The sequence below is a fragment of the Cryptomeria japonica genome, chromosome 3 (genome assembly GCF_030272615.1).
Source record: "Cryptomeria japonica chromosome 3, Sugi_1.0, whole genome shotgun sequence".
Lineage (NCBI taxonomy): Eukaryota > Viridiplantae > Streptophyta > Pinopsida > Cupressales > Cupressaceae > Cryptomeria > Cryptomeria japonica.
Window position 1 is genome coordinate 391,089,298 of NC_081407.1, and position 26,628 is coordinate 391,115,925.

The window sequence follows — 26,628 nt, forward strand, 5'->3', positions numbered from 1 at the left end:
CTTGCTTTCACTCGGTTGACCTCGTTCAACCTCAATTTCCGTGATGGCATCTTTGACCAACATCATGTTGGAACACAGTCAAAAGTTCAACAGTTGCCACAACACCTGGAAACAGTGCATGTTCACGATATCTGAATATCGTTACTTTTATCAGATTGATTTAGGCCAGACCTCGTCTTATAGGTTCCCAAGGTTTTCACGATTTTTTCCTGAAAAATTGTCTGTTTGTTTTATGATTTTTTCCACAAAAAATCATGGGAGGTTTTTCACGATTTTTTCCTCAAAAATTGTTCGCAGGGTTATAATTTTCCCTAAAAAATTATCTCATCAGTAATCCGCTATATTCGTGTAAGATTTTAATTATCTAGCTTTTACCGTTTTTTTCTACAAAAACGATGATTTGTAACCCTCAGATTTCTTGGTTTTTCGATTTTCTCCTCAAAATCGTAAATTCTCTTTTCGAGGGTTCCTATTTTAGGGTTTGATGATTTTTTCTTCAAAATCGTGCTTTGTTGCAGTTAGTTTGGGTCGCACCTGCCAGGGCGAACATCTGCAACCGTGGTATCTTGTAGTCAATTTTGGAGTTGGTACTCTTCTGCAAAAGGGTTTCCTGATTTTTTCCTCAAAATCATGATTTCAGGCTTTAGTAATTCGTGTGTACCAAATCTCTAATTCGCATGTGAAGGCTACATTAGCTTGGATGGTTTTTGGTACTATTGGTCATTTACATTCTACAAATCCTGGGAGGGTCTTCGTAGTAGCAGATGTTCTTTGCATTTGTGATCATAACACCTGCAATGTCTTATGTAGGGTATCGAGTATGATGATCATTAGGGAGGGTGTTAAAATAATATTAATATCTTCTATAATGGTCATCTTCTATTTTTAGCAGTCATCTTAGTTGTTGACTTATTTTGCTATTTAGCTTTTTGGTCGACTTATTTAGCTTGTTAAGTTAGCTTTTTATTATTTAGCCTTTTAAGCTATATCTATCTTTTTAAGCTTTTTAGCTTATATGATTTCACTTTAACGACTAGTTCTATTTATAGAACATCGTCTTGTAATCTCTATATATACGTGTGTATATCGTTTGATATAATTATCTGATTATTGAATCATTCATTCAATTTATTTTTCATAAAAAATTATGAAGATTTTATTTGCTCTAACAAGTCAAGATTACTTTTTTCACTACTCAAAAATAATCAACTCATGACCAACACAGAAAAATAAATACTTACGAAAACAACCCATATCCTAAGTAGCTTATCTTATGTTTAATAATTACGCTGAATCTTATATGCATTTTAATTCAGCTCATTACAATTGGTTTCTAGAGGCTTAATTATATGTATATGAGAAAGTCATAATCTTGTGATTAATCATCTATGACAGAAAAGTGCATTAGCACAAATACTAAGAAATGACTGGGTGATCAAACTCTCAAAATCAGCAGCAAAAATCTGAAGAATTAAAAATAAACTTCAGCTATTAGCTAGAATTCACATGGTTATGAAACGTTTCTCAATGATCAAAATTAAGGAATTCACATGTTTATAAACATTAATATAGCCATCAATTCCTTAAAACCTACTAAACTTGTCATTCCTAACTATACAAATTATGTTTAGTCAAGACTGACTGACTGTTAACTCCCAATCAATCTGTTTAGGGGTTTTTTCAACTCATTAACACGAGGAGCAAACAAGGCTCTTTGAAAGAGAAATTTTTCCTAGGCTTGATAATCCAGTTAAAGCTAGTGTTTGCTGGGAATATAAGCTATTGACAGCTCCTAACAAGTAGATACTACTTATTGAATTGATCAATGCTTCTAACAGTTAATGAAGTTAACCATAAAATTTCCAAAATAGTTTAGCAGACATAGAATGAAATTGCTTGATGTAATGTCCCCTTCTTAGTGATGATGCATTCAGTGGTCCATTGGCCTATTCCGGAGACCCGTAGGCTATGTGGAAAGGAGAATTAGGGTTTCCATCTTCTGTGGAGTTCTGCTCGAGCTTGTCAGGGTTAGTCAGAAGGGTACTCTTCAGTTCTGCTTGTGGTTTCCTTCTAGGTTTTCCATGGACTCCAATGTGGCATAACATGCAGTTGACTCTTTGGTGAAATGTGAACTTACTATTTTTAGTAAGTTAGGGTTTGGCTATTGGGATGGTGCAGTCTTACTGAGCTTTCCAAGCTCTTTATCTAGGTGCGAAGATCATGATTTTCGGAGCAGTATTTCATGACTTACTATTTTTAGTAAGTGGCAGTTTGGGCATTTCTATTTTTGGCAGTCTTGGATATGGTCCCAATCCAGCACAGTTCAGTGATATTCATTACTCAGCTTCATCCTTGATTTTGTGATAATCAGTATTGGAGTTATAAGTTATTTAATTAAATATTTTTTCCTTATCCTAAGGTTTAATATTTAATTATTTTATTACTGATTATTGATATTGGGAATTGTGCATAATATGATTTTTTCCTAAGTCAGCCTAGGCGAATTATGTTGTGTTAAGGAGGGACGCCTAAGTGAATGAGGGGACTTTATTTTATTTGACAAAGAATACTTTCATGCCGAAAATCATGGTCTTCTTCCTAGGCATGTTTTTGACTTGGATGTGGTGCCATTCTTGGGTCCACCATGGGGGAAATGAAATGCAAATTTGAGGGAGAATTTGGAGGCATTCGAATGTGAATTTCAATCTTGGAAACCTATTTATACAGGTGCTTGGCCTCTCATTTGACCATCAAAAGAAAATATAATGTTATGCTGTCAGATTGATTCCAGGCTTCTTCGAGGGTGAAAACCTCCTAGACTTTTCAATTCCAGTTTCGAGTGTGAGACATCACTCCTAGCTGAGGCTCTATTGTGTGGATTTCGTGGTGTTCTTGTGGTTTGCATGTGAGGATTTGAGGAAGCTGGGTTGATGCTGTAATTTTCAGTGTTGTTGGTTCCTGTGTGGTTGAAGCGAAGTTTCGTTCCTACCTCCCTACCTGTACGACCTATCATTCTGGGTTTTGGCTCAAACAACTTCTATGCTATAGGCAATGTGTTTTGTAAGTTTGCAGCCTTTAATTTGGAGTCTCTGTTTTTATATTGCAAATCGTACTTTTCAGCCTGGGCATGGGTTTTTGGGAGTGGATTGGGATGCGTGCTTGGTATTTTGGGATGTTTAGAAGCTCTATTTCAGTTTGTTCTCATTTGCTTGGTTCTTAGTGTCAGTTTGGGTGTGATTGGGGTGATTTGAAGGTGTTTTGAGTGAGATATGAGCATTTTAGTGTGATTCAATGCTGTTGGTTATGCATTTCCAGCCTGTTGTTATTTATATCAGATTTTAGGAAGTTGGTGTTGAGCTGGTTTGGTGATAATATCTTCTGTGATTAGTATTCTCTTCTATTCTATCTTTCCTATATTTTGTAAGGTTGAATAGTAGTACTATCAACCAATTCTGAACTGTAAGCATACTCGCTGAACAAGTGGAAGAGGCAAGCTTGCCGCCTATTTTCTGGTATTTGTAACTTAGTCCTCCCACTGAATAAGTGGTCGAGTGATAAGTTTTATGTATTGTCCTCCCACTGAAATATGCAGTAGAGTGATAGCTTTATGTAATGTCCTCCCACTGAAATACGCGGTAGAGTGATTGAGTTCTAATTTCCTATTGTTTCCCTTGGCTGGTTTACTGCCAAGAAGTTTAGTTTTTTATCCTGCTGGATAAGCAGAAGGGGTTGGCTTGCCGCCCGTGCATTGTAATTTCAGTTTGATTTATGGTGCTAACGATCCCCGGAACACTGTATGCTCTCACCCTCCCAGATTGGGCTCTTGGTGAACAAAAGGTGGAAGGGTTCCCTTTAGAATTTTGGATTATTTCTCTAACCTTAACGGGTTATGGTGTTTGCTTTGTAAGTCTTATTGCCAAAAATAAATAAATAAAATTAAGGGAATATTACACTTGATTTTATTTAAAAAGCCATAGGAGGATTCATCTTTCACATTCAAAGAATTTAAGAGACTATTTAAATATAAACTATTATTATTAACAATATACTAAAAAAAAATCAAAGGAGAGAGAAAGGGTAAGGGAGAATAAATTGTTCCTATTTATGAACTCCTATCTGAGTTCCAGAATTCCTTGGTGACCAGTCATGCACAACTCAATATGAAAGATGCTTAAACTCAGAGGATGTATGACTTGGACAGTGTCCCAAGATACAATTACCAAGAATGTGTGCAAATCACATGTCAAAATTGCATAAATAGCAACAAAACATGCATATAAAACACTTGCTTTTCATGGTCCTTGTGAGAAACCTTTTCCTTAATTTTCTGTAGGTGATGTTTTGCTTGAGAAGCTAACATCTTAGCTTCCTTGGCCCTCCTTAGCCATTTATCACACATTGTTTGGTTCCTCTCTACATCTTCTGCACTTGCCTGCAATGTGATTAATTACCTTCCTAACTCATTTGCAGATCCAAGATCAGCTACCTCTCTAGATTTTGCATTGCAATTGTTTCAAATTGATGATAGGACAGTATTATACTCACTCAATGAATCATCAGAAATGTCCATACCTTCATATGATGTTTCAATAGTTGCTGATTTACCAAAATCCAAATCAGCATACCCTTCAATCTCCACAATATCAGGAAGACTCATCACTTTCAGTTCTTCCTCTAACAACTTCACCTCTTTATCCTTGCATACTTCCGGAAGAGATGGCATGAAAGCACTATGCCCAAGCAGAGAATCATCAGCCTTTTCTTCTTTCTTTCCAACAAAGAAATGAGGTTCCAACATTTCTGGATGCTCTATTAGTGGTGTGAGATTCTTCTAATATTCTAGGTAGACTTGCAACATTTCTGTCATGAGTTCCTTGTTCATCTTCATCTTTCACCAATACCCCTCAGGCCAGCAGGATGCACAGCTCTAATACCACTGTAAGAATGAACCCCTACCAAGAAATTCCATACCAAACTTGCAATTTTATTGCACAAGCATTTTGTCAAACAGTTTGCATTCAACCCAATATGACAGATTTATGAAAACTAACAATCTCAAGAGCTGCAACTACAAATCTGAATCATATATTCATCATACAAATTTATGTTTACAGATTATAGTGAGCAAACAATATCTCAAACAGTTGGCTGTTCACTGACCAGGGTTGTCTTCAATTCGTTTTGGAAGGCATATAACAAGTCAATATCATAACAATGAATTTTCCAGCTTCACATACAGTTAATATCTCCTTTACAAATAAATTATTACAGTATGTAATTAACAGAAATATCACTTTATTATCCCTGAATATTGCTGCTGAAATTTTGAGAAAATCACATACACCAAATGTCTTATAAATCGACTCAGTATTTTTATGCAAAAATGCTGACCTGGTCTTTGGAAAAGTCAACACTCCAATCTAAAACGTCTAAGGCTGTACGGCCACCCTAAGGCATAGTACGGCATTCTCATTGAAAAAATGGCAGCATTAAGATTGCAGAGAGTCATTTTGGACAGCAGCAATGAATTTTGGGGAGTCTCTTTGAGGCTGCGTTGACCAAACACAAGGCTTTCAAAGCCTTCTATGTGCTTCAACCCACTTGGGTTATTTAGTAATGTTGCATGGCTTCTTCAAAGGAGCCACTAAATGGCATGGCTCTTAGCATGGAGCAGCTGGGTCAAACTCAGCAGTACAAATATATATTATTTTATCACCTTTTTCCCTTTGCCCACAATGCATTACATTTTCAGATTTTTCTCTCTTTGCACACGACAGAAATATATTTGATTTCTTCCTCTCACCTGTTAAAACTAGAGATAACAATAATTTTCCATTTGCTTGCAAACCTCTGAAAATTTTAAAAAACTTCAATGGATCAGCTTTTGTGTGAATCTTGACTAGATCCACCTCAAAATATTTATGTGCAAACTAAAACCCTAAATAGATCTCACTGTATCAGCTAGGAAGGATTTTTCACCATCGAACCCAATCTTCACCATAGGGTTTCGTCCTAGGGCTATACTTGAACAATCCAGTTCAATCTCCACAACTGTGGTTTTAGAAAAAATATCAAATATCCAGAATATCCAAATGCCTTCATCCTCCTTTTATAGCCTCAAGAGAACTTTTTGGAAAAACATATTTTAAATTTATTTTTTATTAATAAAGCTTCCCAAATTTGACTATGAAATAAATTTTTAAAACATTAATTTATTTTTTGCTTATCAAAAGACATTATTTTATTTTTATTTTTGGCCCCAGGTAAAACACTTTAATAAAATATTCAGCTTATAAATAATTAAATACAAGTTGCCTGAAAGTAATAATTAGACAACTTAATTTAATTAATTAAATGATTTCTTCTCCAGAAACCTGGGCCAAAAAATGGAGACAATACATAATAATAAACCATTGAAACTGCAAAAAAACTTATCTAAGAAGCTGCGAGAAATGAAGCCGGGTTTTGCCTAGATGGAGACCTTTCACAGACACTATTCTGCACAGGGGGCATGCTTCTTGGGCATTGGTAGTTTGGCAGAGCTTCTCCCAAATGAAGCATGCAGTTGTTTCTCTTTGTGATTGGAAGGGTGGAGCTTCTTTTCCTCACGATGGCCGTTTTAATGGTGCGAACAGGGGTTTCTATTATGTGAGGCTTGGTCAGGAGAATCGAACCCCTTGTGGGTCTGGTGCAAGGATAGGTTGGACAAAGAGGGTTGAGCTCGGAAATGAGATGGTTGGCAGGGTTGTTTCATCTGGCCCCAAACGGAGCCGCAGTCTCATTGGCTCGAGCAGTCAGCAGGGCTCCTCTCTTTGAGCTCTAGGCCATTGAATGTTATGCCTATCATAGTTAATCTGACAGAGGAGTTGGAGAAGGGAAGTGGGCCACAATGAAAGGGTTTTTCCTAGGCTAGGGCTTATTGGGTGTTTCAAAGGCTTGGGGTCGAGTCTTTGTGATCTACATAAGTGGATCTCTGTTCATTGGGAGCCTATTTTGGAAGGGTGTGTTCAAATTTATCCGCATGCTCAAGGATTTTTTGTTGTTTTTGAGAATGAGATGGATAGGAACAAGATCTTGTGCCACAATCAAAGGTTTTGGGAGGATAGTTGCCCATTGATGCTGAAACCATGGCATCCAACCTTTAATCCTCTGAATATTTCGATCAGATTCCCCTGTGGGTGAGGCTTCGTAATCTTCACATGCAGTTTTGGTTTGACTCTTGTTTTGAGGCTGTTGGTAGCTCTTTAGGTAGCTTCTTGATGACTAATGAAGGTTCTCTAAATTTGCTGCACACAACCTTTGCGCGGATTTTGGTGGAGATGGATGTGTCTAAAGAACTTCCATTGGAGATCTCTATCAAAACTTTGAAAGGTAGTTGGGTTCAGCCTATGGACTTTGAAGGGGTTCCCTTTTGTTGCAGGAGATGCTTTAAAACTGGGCATAATGCTACTTTCTGTGACAAGCGCAAAGTAGAGAAAAAAGCAACTTGGTGGAAAGAGGTGACTTCTCAACATTACACAGTGGAGAAGGTTGAGGAAAATAACAATATCCCTAAGGGTTTGAATGGTGGGTGTAAGGTTGACATTGAAAAGGTGTTGGAGATTAAGGAAAGCGCAAGTCCATCTATGGCTGGGGAGGTAATGCAAGGAATGGCAGGAAATTCTGAAGTTGGGGTGAAAGATGGTGTTAATGCCGGTAGCTGCATTGATCAAGCAAGGAGGGATAAATTTCAAGAGTCGAGGCCAAATGCTGACTCAATGACAGGGTGTGTCTCAAGGGAGATTACTGAGAACCAATCTTGTATGCAAAGTCCAAAGGAAGGGGGGGGAAGAATGGGTTGGGTGTTTCCAAGTTGAAATTACTGGAAAATGCAAGACAAAATGGATGGATAGAGGTTAAGAGGAAGAGAGAAAAGAGAGTGAAGAATGAGAGTATCAGCATGTTCCTTCATTCTCAAGAGATGGGGGGATGTGAATCAGCAGTGTAATTTATGGTCCCTTTTGGGATCAAATATTTTTGGGGAGGTGGCTCCTATTAAATTTTATGATCAGATTAGCTAGATAGTAAATCAAACACAATTGCACAGAATGCACCCTAGGAAAACCTTCCTCTTGAAGGTGAAAAACCCAGCAATGAAGTATGTCTTTATTATCTCAAATATGCCAAGTAACTTTACAAAGAATTGCTTCACACTTTGAAGCTATATAATGGTGTAGATTCACCCTAGACTGCTGTATGCAATCTGAACTGCTGTAGGAATGTGAACTGCTGTATGATGATCTATTCTTGTTCGATCTGAATTCTATAAGATGAGAGCACACTGCTAAAGAATGGAATCAATCTGCTGGAGAAGAACACGAACTGCTGATAATCGAACTGCTGTAGGATGATATATATTCGCTCTGCTTATTGTATGAATGAATCGATGCAATTGGAGGGAGGAAGTCGGATTATATGTATGCATCCAACCAACACATCCATCCAAGAGTCGGCTTCTTTATTAAAACAACATGTCTCTTCATTAAGAATCGGTTATATTGTGATCAACACGTCTCAAGGGTGGCAGGTTAATATATTGTTTAATTTGCAAATACAAAGTCGGCACATTGCATTATTAATATAAGCAAATCATAATTGTCTCTATTATTAAATCGGTATATGAAATTGTCTAAGGCCAATAGGCCAATTAGACAATTTAAGTTATCTATGTCGGCCCTGAAGGAGTCAGACAATAGCTATAATATTATCAACAGCTCCCTGATTGTAGCCCCACCTGGTTCGAGCCAGCTCAAAACCTGATTTCTCAATAAAATCAATCACTATTACCGACCAAAAAAAACTATTGAAAATGCATGTCAAAGAGGCAATGCTTAATTTATCAGTCTAGATATCCTAAGTTTGATGTTTTAGGAAGAGCACTCAAACTTGAATGTCGAGAAAACATGAAATTAATTGTCAAAGCTATAAAGCATGGCTGTAAAGATCCCAACAAGGTTAACAGAAGCATTGTCTTGGACACAAGCTTCAGATGAATATATGCAAGAAACATAGTCTGAATTTCATGTTGCAAAGATGCATTCAATGCATAATCTACTGTCCATCAAAGAAAAAGCATGTAATAAAAATCATAACTAGAATGAATGCCAGAAGGATCAATTACATCGGTAAACTAATTGCTAAATTCTCAGGTTCAATCATGCAGAAGAAATTCATGAAGGACAAGTGTAATGACCAAATTAAAGGTCGTACTAGTTTCAGACAGACTGCATGAACAAATGTGTGGAATGCACAGGTCACCATCCACACAGTTTCATGAAAATTTTGAAAATTGATCAATTGGCCATGTCCAACACAAGTCATGATGAACGTATTAGGTCAGATATCAAACACCATAAGAAGAAAGGAATATGTTGTGAAATATCATTTTACATCTGTCCAAAATTGGAATCCATGGGACTGCAAAAACAACAGAATACTGGGAGAAGCACAAGAGCATTAAATATTGGAGACAAACTTACATAGGGAAAGTTGTATTTGGATGATTAAGCATGGTGAAATTCGACATAAGCAATTCTGAGAAACTGTGGCACTAAATCCGCTAGAAGAGCTTATTTAATATAACTGAGGCAAGAATAATATTGTGGGCAGTCAATTTCCATTGGAGAAAATTGGGAGTGTAATTGATACATTGTCTTCATCGTTGTGATAATTTATAAGTTTTGATCTTGTCATAGGACTGCTAGCCTAGACCAATAGTGCAAGAATTAACAAGTGCCGTGAGCTGCTGCCACAAAAGATTGATCATTGTGTTAAAAAATACTATCTCCCCATCTCTCTGAAATTGCACAATTGCTTATGTGCAGACAAGAGATCTATAAGTGTATCTATTGTGATTACTCAATTTCTGCACAAGAGATCTATAAGTGTATCTATTGTGATTACTCAATTTCTGCTTGATATGATATATATTCTTTTGAATAGAAAGGAAATCGTGTGTATGCTTAAGTAATCAGATAATGAGAATGAATGTCATTGACATCTCTCCAAATGATTATCTTACTTGATAATCACAAATAGAATTATCCATATGTGTATGGTAATAATATTCTTCTCTTCCTTTGATTGTGTCTTAGTTATGAAATGGAATGACAACCCTCTTTAGGTGTGATCTAATCTCTCTTTCTTCTTTGTTGTTATCAGTACTTGTGGAAAGGAAAAATGAACTCGCACCATGCTTATCATGTTATTTCTCTCCTATGCTTGCATATTAAGGCGATGAATCGAATGGATTAATCTAATATTGAAATGACAGATAATGGACCTTATGCTTTATGTTAAGAATGGAAAGGTGCCTGTCTCTCTTATTGAATCTACTTCATCTATTAGTTTATCTACTTTGCTTAAAGAGGAGGGGATCACCTTGTAGTGTGAGGTGTTGCTGTTGATGATTTTATCATTTATGTTGTTTTGGGGTAAGAATTCCTCCTCTCTACCTTGTTGTTTCTTCGTAGTTGGGTGCCTTGAGAGTGTTCCTCTTGAGTTTCAACTGAGTTGGTATCTCAATCATATGTTTGTGCATCCACTCTCAAAGTGTGCTGCATTGGGACGCTTGCCACTCCTTTCTCATTGAGATAATGTTGTATCTCTCCTTGTGCATTTATCTACACATCTCTTCTGCTTGTGATAGGTGTTCTCTTCTGCTTGGGCATTACAAAAGTCAACAAGATAAAGTCAGCATGCCCAATTCTATTGCATTTCCTTGGATAGACATCCTGCCCAGCTCAACCAGCCATCATCATCTTGCACCAACTGAACTAAAATCTCTTCCTCAAGATATTGCACTCAACCTTCTTTTCTTAGGATTAGTTTAATTGAATTTCCTCTTATAGAATTTCCAACTTTCTCTTCTCAACCAACTCTCTCTTTTCTATGTCATTGGCATCTGAAACGTCCTCTCAAGATCTAGTGGACTCAATAATGTTTTCATCTTAAAATAGGAAGGGAACATGTGCTTGAATATCCTTTCAACTGGGGAAACACTGACATAATCAAGGAGAGAGAGAACCAAAACCCTTGGGTCTAACAAATGAGACAGAGAGAAAAGAAAGTATGGATCTACATCTATTTAAATAGACAACGCTTTTGCAGGTGATACCCAAGATTGTAGTCAAAAAGTAATTATCCAAAATATTCACTATGAGCGCCCAAGATCACACCAAAAATGGATTGAAATTCAAATAGAAGGGTAAGTCTTTCCATTTAAATGATATCATTCCAGTTGCAGCATTGAACAAATATCTGAAGTAGATTATTAAAGCTCCCACAGTAGTACAAGCAAGTTGCAAAGACTCATCTTGGTAGCAACAAGATGAAATAATAATAGAATACTTTGTTGGATCAACTAGAGAAGTTTATTAAACAGTTCATTAATCAAGTGATTGAAGAAAGGACCTAACTGATTTAAATAGTCCATCAAGTCATTAAGGAAATCCAAATTCACATTACCAAACCATTTACAAAAATATCACTACCAGCTCAATTACAAGGAAACTGGAATCACAAGCCAATTTGAGAAAAAACCTTTGCCTGTTACTTCACATTGTCAGAACAAGTGTATTTACCTAGCCAAATGATCTATTGCAAAATAAACAAATTCTTAAGATTTTCCCAAGAATGCTACCCATGTCATTTTCTGAGTTGCTAAATTTCTTACAGAATAATCATATCTTAGATCTAAGATAATCTAGAACAAACATGCTTGTGTAAAGGTAGATCTTTAAGTATAAAACGTCACAAACAAAATTTGAACAAAAGCTAATTAAGCAATCAGTGGAGTCCTTATTGCAGAAATATGGTATTTTCGAAAGTCATAGAAAAGTAACATTTGTTTACCTAAATAATCAAGTCCAGGTAAAATAAAGCATATTGGAATGTCCAGAATTCATAGACCAAATGATATAGAAATACTAAACATGTTAGATTTTACTATCCTGTATTCAACAAACCTGCTTCCAACCAGGAAAAGAACCATATCCCAGTACAAGCAACAAAAAAACTATAGAGTAGCATTCATTTAAATATAGCAGCCACAGGCCAGACCCCAAGATGTTGTATTGATAAGAGATTATGAAAAGGATAAAAGCCAGCATATATATTCACATTCACTTTATTCTGACCTCAGAAAGCTTTGAGAAAGGCACTAATAATTAAAAAGAGCAAGAAACTAACCTTTCCTTTAGGTATAAACATACCAGAGCTTGTACGAACTTCACTTACTGCACTGTCACCAGAATCATTGTCTGCCACAGCAGATCTTGCAAGTTCTGACTTTGCCTGTACACCATCCAAACCACCCATGAGTAACTGAAAACTATCACAATGTATATTTAATTTTCATCACAAATAAATCAAAGATCCTCCACTTGTCCTACAGTCTCCAAGGCAGTGAACCATAAACAAACACCTTCATTTTCCTGGAATTCCAGGAGATGATTATAATGAGTATTCCTAATATTCTAGACATCAATGCATAAAATACAGTTGCTAGATCAGATTAACACACAAATAAACATTGCATATCACATGTGTTCAGGTATCAGAACCTATAAATTATATATGTATTTAATTAATTTTACAACAACAAGAAGAAAAAGAGAACCACCTTGTCTTTTAAAGCTCTTTGAACATGAAGGCAATTCTACTGTTTGTGATAGGTTTGATTTTTGACGATCGACAAATGAGGCAGAAATACCCCAGAACTGGCAATGTATCAGGGTACAATAAAAAGAATTTTGTTTATAACAGATAAATTTATAAAAAAGACCTTCAGATGTAGGGGAAGAACAAACTTTCCCATTTTTGTAAATCATCGTCTCGGCATTTTTGGGACATTGTCAGTGCTTCATCAGAATATAAATTCCCATTACTTAGAAAGAATAGTTCCCAAAGATATTACCAAGTATGTAAACTTCCTTTGGAATTTCTATTAAAATGTTTTTAAAGGATACACATAACAATCTTCCATGGGCCACTCCACCTTTGCCTGGATCTTAATCGACATTGACATCTCCTCACCTCTCCCTAGAGATGTGGTTATAATGGTTGGGGATTGGCCTTAGACTCAACCGTTGGATTTTGAGGGCCTCCCCTTTCGTTGCCGGAAATGCTTCTCAATGGGTCATTCAGCTTCAGATTGCTCTCTTCCGTGTCACAAAGTTGCTGCTACTTGGTGGAAGGATGCTACAACTGATCATTTGACTGTCAATGGTGCTGATTCTGATTCTATTGGCTCCTCTCAGGAGGATGAGCTCTCCTCCCAGGATGACGATGTGCCTCTTACTACTACCGAAGCTATTGTCGACTCTCTTGTTGCTCCCATTGTGGTTGCTTCCATCCCTAAGGATCCAACTCCTGTTGCCCCTGTTCTGCAGCTCCGATCTACTCCTGCTGAATCTGCTCCTGACACCGTTCTACTTCAACAACCTGCTGCTATTTTGCATAAGCAGCCCGCTGGTGTTGCTAAGTGCAACCCTGCGGGGTCCTTTCCGCCTGATCTTTCCTTGGATGGTCAGAATTATAGTATTGCCTAGATTGTGGTTTGTAGCAGGCGCAAGGGGGTCTTCTCCCCTCCCCCAAACCCCTCCTTGTCAAGGCATAAATGTTTCCCCCTTCCTTGATTTGGGTTTGGGTTGTTGTTGGTTTGGCAGGTTTTTCTCTTGGTCTTTCTGATATTGTTTTATTGGGGGATTGCACCCCTTGTTTACTCCCTATGGTGAATATGTTTTGACTTCACGGAATAAACAGAAAATTAAGACTGAATAGAACATAAAGAACAATTAAAGCAACATAGGAAGAATGATGTAACTTTATTGCATCAGTAATGGATAGTACAATCCAGAGAAACGAAAATCGCCTAAACTCGCCTGGACTCGGCGAGTCCGAGTGCGAGTCACCCTCGCCGAGTCCTGGGGACTCGAACTCGGACTCTGCCGAGTCCAGGAGCCAGACTCGCCAGACTCGCCGAGTTTGGCGAGTTTGGCGAGTTTGGCCGACTCCCGTGCCTGGGACTCGGCCGGCGGCGAAGTGAATGATAAGTTAAAAAAAAACAATTTTAAATGGTTTTTTTGACTTGTTTTTTTTGTGTTATTTTTGTTTTATACCTAAAAGTGACTTTCATGTCATTCATTTGCAAAAATAGGAGGAGTAAAGTGAGATAAAAAGAATAACAAGGGTGCATTGAAGAAAAACCAGCAAGGAAGATTTCTTCAATTTCTTCAATTTTCTTCAAGAGTTCTAAGAGGTAACATTGTTTTTTTGAGATTTTTTTGTTTCTTATATGCAAAAATTCATTTTTCTATTCTTTTTTTTTTGAAAGTTTTACATTTTATTCCAAAATCTTTTCTATGTTACTATGTAGGCCCAGGGTTTGTAATTTTATTTTTTTTAAAGTAGGGTTTGACAAACCCTACAATTTAAAAAAAAAAAAAATTGCAAACCCTACTTTAGCTTTTTTGAAAAAAATGTTCAATGAGAATGAAATTATGAATGCACAACATAGAATGAATGTCTTAATTTATTTTTGGATTTGTAATGTTTTATTGCAGCAACCTTCACATTCTTATTTGCCTCAAGTTTCACAAAACAATCATACAATGTCCTCTTCTAGACCTCCCATTAGAAACGACCCTGCTTGGAAATATCATGAGGATTTTTCAGGGCAAAGAAAAGGGCAAACAAAGTGTATATTTTGCAAAACAATATTCCATGGAGGCATATATAGATTGAAATACCATATTGCTGGTGTGCGTGGGCATGATGCCGACCCATGCACAAAAGCAGTCACTGAGGCCGTACGTGATTGCTATGTAATGGTTGAAGAAATTGAAAGGAAAAGGAAAGAAAAAGAGGATCTCACAGTCATTGGGAGACATGCACCTTTAGGAACAGGGACACAATTAGGTTGTGTTGGAGGGCCTTCTTCCTTACCTTCATATCGTCCCACTCATTTTGCTACTACTCATGCTTCCGGTTCTGCTTCTATAAGTGCCAGTGCCAGTGCCAGTGCCTCTGCCCCTTCTCATGTTCCTAGCACTGGCAGTGGTAGTGGGAATGTTAGCATTGGACCTAGGATTCGTAAATCTAGGTTGGATACCTTTTTTGCACCTCGCACTACTCCTGGGTCCCAACAGTCACTTGAGAGCATGGGTTGGAACAAGGAGGTCCATGATGCTGCTAAAATGGCAGTTGGCAGATTTTGGATCTATGGCAATATTCCATTCTTCACAGCCAAGTAAATGTTTTATGTTTGATTGTTTTAATTTTTATAATTTGATTGTTCGTATTAATTTTTGTTGTATATAGTTCATTATACATAGTACATACTTATCTCATTAAAATTATTTGTGACAGGTCACCTTATTGGCAAGAAATGGTTGATGCCCTTACCATTTGTGGGGCGGGGTTCAAAGCCCCTTCTGAGTTTGATTTGAGCGGACCCATTTTGACTGAATTGGTGAATGATGTGAAGAAAGAATTGGGTGATCAACGCCAAATATGGAGCACTAAAGGTTGCACCATCATGACTGATGGTTGGACAGACAGGAGAAATAGAACTCTCCTTAATTTTCTTGTTTCTTCCGCAGGTGATTGATTAATTTTAGTTTCATTTAGGCATTAATTTTTTATTTTTCATTTAATGATTTATTGAATGATCATTGATCTTGCTTTATTTTTTTATTTCAGGGGGCACCGTTTTCATCAAGTCTATTGATGCCTCCGCCCATTGCAAGAATGCCACCTACCTATGTGAGCAGATAGAGGAGGTGATTAATGAGGTGGGTGAAGAGAACGTGGTACAGGTGGTGACTGACAATGCACCAAATTATGTTGCTGCAGGTAAACTTTTGATTACAAACTAATTTTGGTTGCAAATTAATTTCTATTTTGTAACCTCATTAATTACAATGCAACAAATTATGTTGTTGCAGGCAGACTATTGATGGAGAGGCACCCATCTATAGTTTGGACTCCATGTGCCGCCCATTGCATTGACCTCATGTTAGAGGATATTGGAAAACTTCCATGGGTCAAGACATGTGTAGAAAAGGCAAGAAATGTGTGCAAATTTGTATATAATCATTCATGGGTGTTGGCTCTTATGAGACAATACACAGAGCATAAGGAGTTAGCTCGTCCAGGAATCACAAGATTTGCCACAAACTTCATCACATTGCAGTCCATGCTTCGTTGTAAGATGGCCTTGAGACATATGATTGTTGGTGAGGAGTGGTCTTCCTCATCCTATGCTGCCACCCCAGCAGGAAAAGATATGGCAGACTGCATTTTTGATGAGCGAGGCTTTTGGAGCCCTTGTGATGAGATAGTGAAGGTAATTTTTTTATAAATTCTACAATTTTTATTTAACTTTTTGTTTTATAACTTATTCATCATATTCTCTTATTTGCTCATGTTTTAAATTACACAATATTTTCAATTTTACAGTTTGTTAAGCCCTTGGTGGTTTTGTTGCGAGTTGCGGATGGAGAAAAGCCCGCAATGGGCTACATATATGAGGGCATGGATAGGGCGAAAGAGGGCATCAAATCTATCTATGCAGGAGATGAGAGCAAGTATGGTCCCATTTGGCAGATCATTGATAAGAGATGGCATCATCAGCTTCATAGGCCCATCCATGCAGCAGCCTATTATTTGAATCCGGCATTCCATTTTAGCCCTACTTTCAGGGCTGATGCGGAGGTCCTTGATGGGCTATACTCAGTCATGGAGAAGATGGCACCTGTTGGTTGTACTCAGACAGATCTTATGCGAGAGCTACAGTTGTTCTCAAATGCACAAGGGGAGACCTTTTCTCGTCCTATCGCCAAAGAAAGTAGGACAACTATGATGCCAGGTAAAAATAAATTGTAAGGCTTAATTTTAGTTTTATTGTATATTGTTAAATGAGTTTATGAGAGACTGATTTTATTTATTTTTCTCATTTCAAACTTAGATAATTGGTGGAACTTTTTTGGCCCAACGACACCAAATCTTCAGAAGTTGGCCATTCGCATCTTGAGCCAACCATGCAGTGCATCTGGTTGTGAGCGCAATTGGAGTATGTTTGAGCACATACACTCCAAGAGGCGCAATAGATTATCCGTGGAGAAGATGAATGATCTTATCTTTGTTCACTACAACCTCCGCCTGAGAATGAGAAAGAATGCATTAGCTGACATCTCTCCTATCATTCTAGATGAGGTTGATCCTGAGGCAGAGTGGGCCATTGAAACAGATCCTATGGCTGTCTTTAGTGATGATGACACTGATTGGATCGACCAGGTAGATATAGAGGCTGAGGCTGTAGCCATGGCAGAGGAGGAGCAGAGAGCACGAGCAGAGAGAGGAGATTCAGAGGCAGATGGTGATAGTGACAGAGATGGTGATAGTGACACAGATGTTCCTGATGTTGGTGAGCATGGCGTGGTGTCACGAGGAGCGGCTATGGCTGCCCAATCATCTATGACCTACCTTAGACGCCTTCGTAGGGGGCCGGGGCCTTCATCGGAGCCGACGTCGGGGCCGGAGGGTGCAGACTCCTCTGCGCCATAGGCTTGTAGATGTATTTACCTTTGTTATTTGTATGGAACATTTGATGATGATCATATGATGACATGGATTTTTTATTCCATGAGTTTTGTAATATTGTATACATTTGACAATATTTATATATCTATGTTTGTTATTTCCTTCAGCTACAATTTGCGTTTATGCTTATGTGATAGATCATAGATGTATACTTGTGTATGTATTATGTAATGAAATGAGCCAAGTTTGATGATGTTATTGTGTCTTATTCAATAAAGGGTGCATGAAACAAGTTTTAAATCTTAAAAAATCTCTAAATTTTTTGAGTTTTTCACTTTCCCGAGTCCAGCCGAGTCTGGAGCCGAGTCTGACGCCGAGTCCCGAGTCCGAGTCCGATTTGGCCTTGCCGAGTCCGAGCCAAGTCCGAGTTTCGTTTCTTTGGTACAATCACATCAAAAATATGTCCCCAATCATAACTCCTGTTCCCCAATATTTTGCCAAAATATAAACCACTCGGTCAATTGGCGGAGGTGCCAATTGTCGGAACTACCAACTACCTACGACAACTAATTACCCATTACATGCCAAATTAACATAACAAACCATGTTTTATTTAGTGACGACATAATTGCCGTCTACATCAGCCCCCTAAAAAAGAAGTCGTCTTCTAGACGACAACAACAAAAACGGGGCAAATACTAATAGACTACTATTGAGTACAGGGAGGGTGAGAGGACATCCTTGGAGTGATAGAAGAAGCTGGTGCCTGTCGCCGAAAGTGCTGAAGTTGCATCATATGGATCCGTAGGTCACACTCTACAACCAACTGGCAGTCGTGCAATGTGGGGATCAGTTTGGTTGAAATCACGCTAATGTGGTTAACTCCGAGCAATATGGAAGATTAGCTCACGATGACAAAGGGGTGGGGGTGGAGAAGCGATATTGCTGAAAGCAAATGGAATGCCAACAAAACTATAGATTCCCCCCTTTCCAACTAGGCCCAACCAAATTCCTCTCGAGCAGAGGACTACGCATCCAACTCTACAAGGGCAAAATCCAACAAAAATACAAGGAACAAAAAAGTGGGTTTTTAGGCTAATGATTCCCTCTCCATTCATGCATGCTCGGTGATTTGCAATTTGGATGTCTCCTCTATCACAAATAAAGAAGCGGCGATTTTGTCTAGCACAACACTCATTGGAAAAATCATCAAAAGAAACCCTTGTCGAGAGGAGATTAGGTGTTGGGTTGCAAATACATGGACAGTGTGATTGATGTTAGCTTTATCCCCACACATTTTTTCCTTGTAGAAATTGATGAGGAAAGGCCCGAGATGATGCTTTGGAGGCATATCCTTGGTGGTGCGATGGAAGTTTGATCTACTTGCAGAATTGAGAATCAAACTTTAGCCCCAAGGTGAAATCTTCATGTGATCACACCATCTAGATTCACATATACAATCTACCTATGGAATATTTGACAGAGGACTATGTTTAATAGGTTCGAATTTAGGGATGATCCTTGGCATTGACACAAATAGGGAGGGTTTTTCTCTTTTTGCCTAAATCCTAAATCCAATTGATTACGATCAATCCTATCCCCGACACTCTTTGTTTGTCCTCATCAAGTGGAACATGGGAACAACCTATTGAGATCGAGGAGTAGAGATTTTTTTGTTTGAGGTGTGGTAGCAGGCAACATATTTTGTTTGATTGCCCTAAACCTATTCCACTCAAGTGGGTTCCTAAAGAGGCTAATGGGAGTAGGCTTCCAAACTTGTTGCACCCAAAGAGGGAAGCTCCTATGACAGAGCCAATACCAACTAATCTAGACAATTCTCTCCCGACCAACCACCTGCAGGTGAATTAGCCTGAAAATGGGAAGGATTCCCACGGGGATCCTTCTCCCATAGATTCAAGTCAAAAGGAGAAAGAAGTTCCACAACAAGCCCAGTTGGAGACTCTCATTAGGAATGGGGGGATCAAGGAAAACGCAAAAGTGATTGAACTCGAAATAATAGGAAAAGATGTTGTACAGGCTATCCTTGTTAGGGACTCTTCACCAGTCAATTGTGAGGCTAGACAAGCCACTCTGTTGAGTGTAGAGTCAAACTCAAAAACTACAAATAGCAAAAAGGATAATCTTCTTAATGAATTTGATATCCTTGAGCCTCAAAGTGTAAGTCAATCAGCAGGATACTTTCTAAAGAAGAATTATCGAAAGGGCAAAGGAAGTCTCATAAGTAAAAGAGGGAGGAAGATGCTCTTAAGGTTGAGCAGACCTCAATTAAGGCCTACATTCTTAGATCTGAATCCAATTGAGGAAACCCCTCGCTTAGAGGACAATGAAGATCCTCACATGGAATGTCAGGGGCTTCAATGCCCCTAACAAGTGGCACATGGTCATGCACCAATTAGAAACTCAATTGACCAAAGTTGTTCTATTGCAAGAAACCAAGCTGTCTGTCAATGCCAACATCTTCATCAAACATTGGAAAGGATGGAACGGTCAATTTGTGGAGGCAATTGGTGCCTCGGGTGGCTTAGGTATCTTATGGCTAGCAAACAAAGTTAGTGTTGATATGCTTTTCTCAACTATGGATTGGTAGAAGGTGACAATCAAAAGTCTAAACTCTTCCTTGGCCTTCATTTTAGTTAATGTGTATGGCCCTACAAAGATAGAAGATAAGAAAAAGGTGTGTTCTGACATAAGCCACGATATTTTGCAACTACAAGACAAACTTGTTATTGGAGGGGATTTCAACGCCATCTTGGACATCAAGAAGAAATAAGGTGGTATTCGAAGGGTCACACAAACTCAAAGAGATTTTCCATCCTTTGTTCACATCAACAACCTCATCAATTTTGTTCCTTCCAACAAGCGATTTACATGGAACAACAAGAGTGGCTTCTCCAATATTGCAAAAAGGTTGGATCGTTTCTTGAGTAACGAAGAATGGATTAATTTGGCCCTCTCTCTCGTCATCTTAAATTAGGTTGATTCCCATATCAAACCACTTTCCGATGGAGTTAAAGATTGTGGATGAGGCTTGTAAACCAAAATATTAATTTCAGTTTGACAAAATGTAGGTCAGACATCCAGATTTAATTTCCAACATTAAACAATGGTGGGAAGAACCCTTGCAGGAGAAGGAAACTCAAATGTTCTTATTTCATTTAAAGTTGAAGAGGATAAAGGAGAAGTTAAGGAACTGGAATTGGAATGTCTTTAGAAACATGTTCTCTAAAAAATAGCAATTGGAAAAAGAGCTTGTTGAGTTTAGCGAGTTTCTAATCGTGAATGGAATGACCCAAGCTGAATTCAAATGCGAAAAGAGACTGATGACTGAATATCAAAAGATCTGGGCATGGGAGGAATGCTATCGGAAAACCAAATCTCAATAAGTTTGGTTTAATGAGGGGGACTTGAGTATGAAATTATTCCATAATACTTCCAAGTTAAGGCAAAGCGTGAATAAGATTATGCAAATTCAAAGAGACAATCACAGTATTATGGTGGACATTAAGGAAATTCGAGTGATAGAGGTTGCCTGTTTTCAAAACTTGTTGGGCAGAATGGAGTTTGACGCATTACACAATAGTTTTGTCAAGTGCATACCAAGTTTGGTCATGAACAAAGAGAATGATGTCCTAATGGGGCCAATTTCTTTGGAAGAGACCAAGAAGGCCACCTTTGATCTTCACTTGGATAAAGCCCCGCGACCTAAATGATTTCTTGCGTTGTTTTATTAAGGGTTGGGACATCATTAGCATTGATGTATGGAGAGTTATAGAGGATTCAAGATCCAAAGACCATTCTTAAGGATTTCAACAATACAAATATAGAGTTGATCCTCAAAAAAGCCGAATTGTTTGTCATTCGCTGACTTTAGACCAATCTCTCTCTACAACTCAATTTATAAAATAAAATTATCTCAAAGGTTATGGCAAATAGGTTGAAGTCTCTCCTTCCTCAGATGATCTCAAAAGAATAGAGTGGCTTTGTTCCAGGTAGGAATATTATGGATGGAATTATCATTGTACACAAAGCCCTTCACTCTATCAAGAAGTTGAATCTGAGCGATATGTTGCTAAAACTTGATGTAAGGCCTATTGAAAGAGTTAGATGGAGATTCGATTTTGCAAAAAAACGCTTGATTGGATCTTCAATTGCATTTCCACACCAAGGTATGTGGTAGTAATCAACAGCTCCCCATGTGATTTTTTCTAAGGCATTAAGGGGTTTCGATAGAGCAACCCCTTGTCCCTATTTTTATTTGTCATTATGGTGGATGCCCTTGGCCACGAAATCTCTAGAAGGGTCGAATCAAGCAGATGGAAGGGTATCAAGGTGCTTCAAGATTTTCTCACCTTAATGCATCAATTGTTTGTGGACAATAATCTATTACTAGGGGTGGCGACAATTATTGAAGCCCAATGCATTGGTGATACCCTTTCAGACTATTTTGAGGCTTCAGGCCAGGTGATCAATAAAGGGAAGTCAAATGTGTTTTGCTTCAACATGCCTAAGCCGTTGCAAAGAAGACTTGTAGCTATCCTTGGGTTTACTATCACAAGCCTCCCCTCCAATTACCTTGGAATCCCATTGTTTTTCGGAGCAATTAAATTAGATTTGTGGAATCATATTGTGTACAAATGTGTTAAAAAATTAGATTGTTAGAAAGATTGATGGCTTTCCCTAGCTAACAGAATTACCATGCTCAATTCAATCATCTTTGTGATTCCAATATACACCTTGTCCCGTTTGGATCTTCCATCGAGTGCTAATCAGAAACTAACTTCTCAACAAAGGAGGTTTATGTGGGAGGGGTCAAATGATAGAAAACGTATAATGTTGGTTGTCTGGGAAAAAATTAAAGCTAACACTTCAGAAGGTGGAGCAAACATTCATGATCTTCATATCCAAAACCTCGCTCTTGGAGCTAAGTTGGCATGGTGAATTTGAAAACATCCTAATGTGTGGTGGAGCAAATTTCTCAGATTAAAGTATTTGGATGATCAACATCCCAACCTAATTTTGACCATTGTGAATCCTCCCGCAAGGTTCTACGATCTAGAATTTCATCATTAAGTGCAAAAGTTTGATCATCGATCATCTCACATGGCACGTCAGGAACATGGAAAGTGCCTTGTTTTGGCACAATTCACAAGATGGTTTTTGCTCCCTGGACAACGTACCAAGTTGCCAACGCCATCTTCCCTACCAAGCAAGTGCTGGGGGGAAAGGTATGTGGTTATTTTACAATTGTATATCCAATTGGTATCCCAAGTCATGGGTGGAATGATTTAGATATGCTTGAGAAAGGATGCAAGGATCGGATTTTAGCGGAATTGGGAAGAAGAAATCTTTTGATGGGCTGATTTGGTGTGCCACAAAATTGGTCTCCTATTTGGTTAGATTGGGATATTCAATTGCCAAATCCAATAGGGAACATGGCCAGTCGCCTAAGGACTTATATTGGGGACTTATGTCTTACCCAAAGCGGGTGCATTTGCCTAGACAACTTTGCATAATGGAATTTTATCTGAGGAGAGACTTCAAAAAATTGGCAAAGTTGGTCCTCATCAATGTGTTCTCTACAAGGAATATGATGAAACCACCAATCATTCACTCCTCCAGTGCAAGGTGGCCCAACAGTGTTGATCATACTTTTGTAACAAGCTAGGGTAGTTGGGCCCCCTTCAAGTCAATCTTTTATATGTATTCTCTGCTTGCCTCGACTCTTTAAAGGGGCCCTCTGGGGTGGCCTATGGACAAATGAAAGATGCTGAGTGCTGATTGGAGCAATCTGATATATTTTTCTGAGTCTGATTTCTTTGACCAGCGGTTGAAATTTTGGTTTTAAATGTGTTTTTTGAGGTTTTATGCTTTTTTTTTTTAGTTTTTTTAAATTTAAGCTTTGGGAATTGACAATGCAAAATGAATAACAATGACAACACATAAAATAATTGACTGAAAATGGGTCTCAGACTTCTAATTTTTATTTATCAGCAATAAACAAATGAATGTAAATGATTATATTCAACAATCCAAGCCAACAATGGCCTACCAGGAGTCCAGCGCTGGGAATAGAGGGTGACTTATTGGCCTGAATAGGTGAAACCATGAAATGACTGAATGAAGCACCTCAAGCTGCAACCAATGACCCCTGAGAGCTTTATTCACCTACTGGATAATTATCTAAAACAATTTAGTGAAGAAATCCTTACTCCAATGCACTTCCCGAATTTCCCCAGGAGAAACTCCAATTTGGTGTGTATTCTACCCACTGATTTGCTCCTGTAGCTCCAATATGAGCCAGTTTCACCAAAAAACCAATGGATTTCTTCTTATTTGCTGCTAACAATGAAATATGTATAAAAACACTGATGCAAAACCCCTTAATTTATTTTATTGAAGTTTCGGGCGTGCTCCAAGTGGTACGATTTAGCTAGGGAGAGAATGGTTGTCCACAATTTGCCACAAACTCTGAAATTACTTCCCAAAACCAGCTCAGATCTGATATTCAGACTATAACCCTGTGGTAGCTTCTTTCAAACTTTGATTTTAGCCCCTTATTGGCAAAATATGAACATTCCTAGTAAAATCGATGGCACAGTGGTGAGGGGGATTTCATCCTCTCACCCAAATCTGAAGATTTTCGTCTTCAAACTCAATTCAAACCCTCCAAGAAGCGTTGCAGACCTACAAATGCAAATAACTCTCAAAAAATAACAATCTCCAATCATCCCAAATGATACATACAAGGCTCTTTTATCTCCTCAACCCTAGATCAAACTCCTTTTGGCATCTTTTAAAGATTCCTTGGAATCAAATTCTCCCTAAATGTGACGCCAATTTGAGGGGGGGTCTCATCATGAAATAATAACCACCTTTTAATTTATTAAAAACCTCTTACGGAAGTGTGCAAGGTAACTTTTAATATAAAGTTACTTATTCCAACATAAAGTAACTTTTTATAATTTTTTCTAAATTTAGAAAAAGTAACTTTATAACACAATTTATAAAGTTTTATTATAAATAGCTCACCAAAGCAAAATTTGACTAAGTATTGGTCCCCTTTGGCTAACCAATCATCCCGTACACTATGAATTTGCCTGTCGAGATGGTTGACAGGCAAATCTATGCATCTGAATGGCAACTAGAGAAGTGAGGACATTACAACAAAGGTTCCGGCTCAAATCATTTGGCATCTATAGAAAGAGAGGAACAACAAAATCTTTAAAGATAAGGAGTTGTCAATTGCTGCTCTTTTGAGCAAAAGTGAAGTTGGGATCTGCGAACATTTGAATACAAAAGTTTTTTTCAAGGAAATGTAAATTCATTTCTTGTTGGGACAACAAAATGATGAAGGCATGGCCACATCTTATTAAGCCGACGGGGGACTTATAAAGTCAAAGTCATCTTGAGCCAATGCTCACTGGTTCCTACCTCTGACTAGCAGACTCAAATTCAATTTCAACGAGGCCTCATGGGGAAACCCTGGGTTGTCGGGTGTTGGCTACCTTCTTCAGGATGATAGTGGTTGTTTGGTCTGGATGGTTGCAATCAAGCTGATTGACAAAACAAACAATGACGCTGAATTTGCAGCCCTTCATGAAGGCCTTAAAAAGTGTATGAAGAGAGAGATTAGGCAAGTGGATATCAAAGGTGATTCCCTAGTGGCGGTGAACGCAATTGCTAATAGAGCAATGCTCGAGTTGGAAATCTAAGGTGTGGATCGAGACAATTTGCCTCTTCTTGGATAAGATCAATGATTACACTATTTCACATGTGTTCTGGGAAGCTAATTCAGTTGCAGAGTTTCTTTCTAATCAAGCCATTGAGCTAGAGGCAAACGAAATCTTCACGCGGAGCTGATATCTAGCAAGGTCTCGAGTGTTAATGTGTAGCTAGGTCGGATCCTTCTAGGGCCGACCTAGTACCCTTGACGGCTAAGTGGCTTGTCGGCCTTAGCCATATTGATGGTTCAATTTGATATGTAAATCATACTTAGGTCTGGCCCTAAGTGAGCGGCAGCATGTAACTTGTAATATGTATTGGTCTGGCCCCAATTCATGGAACGTGTAAACCATATTGGGCAAACCCTATAATGTCCAATGTAACTTGTAAATAAGTCTAACCCTATAATGTAACTTGTAATGTATGGGGCTGACCCTATATTGAGCACCAAATTTAAAGTATTGTAATTAAATAGTTCTCCTTGAAAGCCGACCTAGGTAAAATTGGGAGGCTATGTCACATATATATACAAAGCATCATTCATGCTTATGACACCATAATATAAAAAGCGATCTCCTTCAGCAATATTCAGCGAATACATCCAGTCAACAGCGAATTACCTTCTAAGGACAGTGAAGGTACTCTTAAGGATAGCGAAGTCATCCCTGAAGCCTGCAACTTCATCTGCTAGGGCAGCAAATCATTCTGAAGCAGAAAATCTCCTTTCATGACAGCGAATTCGGTTCTTCATCTTCCATGACAGTGCACTTACCCATTGGTCTGCTCATTCATACCTTATCTAGCGGATTTCCTTATTTGCTCAGTGAAACAAGTATGTTGCAATGTGCCCTAGTTCAATGTGCATTCTGAGTGCTTCATGTGTGAAGCAGATTGTAAGGACATCTACTGATTATTGCATAGTAAATATCTGAGATTAGTTGCTCGGTTTTTCACCTCCAAGAGGGAGGTTTTCCCAGGGTATTTTTTGGTGTTCTTTGTGCGCATTGATTTGGTTCTCTGTTATCGCTATCTATATGTTACAGTCTGATCTAAAACTAACATCGGGGCTATCATCGGGAGTGATGCTTTAGTGGCCGGTCAATGAGGCTTTGCTGGCCTTGTTTCGAGACATCAATGAATGTCTTTCACTCAATTTTTTCATACCCTCTTGGCTCTCACTCAACAAGACATATGGGTGGTGACAATGGATTTTCTGATCTGCAACCTTGATAATGGGATTGCTGCGATGGAGTATGTTCTAGCGTCTCTGGGATCCATTCTGAGATGGAGTATACTCGCAGG

At 38.3% G+C, this 26,628-nt stretch overlaps 2 protein-coding genes across 2 annotated transcripts in view; one reads left to right on the top strand and one right to left on the bottom strand.

Annotated features, from left to right (window-relative positions):
• LOC131047852 (probable prolyl 4-hydroxylase 4) overlaps window positions 1-26,628 on the bottom strand; it is an 80,657-nt gene that overhangs the window by 40,084 nt on the left and 13,945 nt on the right. The window contains exon 3 of the mRNA XM_057981639.2: window positions 12,229-12,333. Coding sequence (XP_057837622.2) covers window positions 12,229-12,333 — 105 coding nt within the window. The remainder of the gene's footprint in view (window positions 1-12,228; window positions 12,334-26,628) is intronic.
• Window positions 15,302-17,740, top strand: LOC131047851 (uncharacterized). Its single transcript, XM_057981638.2, has 5 exons — window positions 15,302-15,641; window positions 15,742-15,894; window positions 15,987-16,387; window positions 16,501-16,909; window positions 17,009-17,740. Exons 1-5 carry the CDS (start codon window positions 15,428-15,430, stop codon window positions 17,605-17,607), a joined length of 1,776 nt encoding a protein of 591 aa, XP_057837621.2. The 5' UTR covers window positions 15,302-15,427; the 3' UTR covers window positions 17,608-17,740.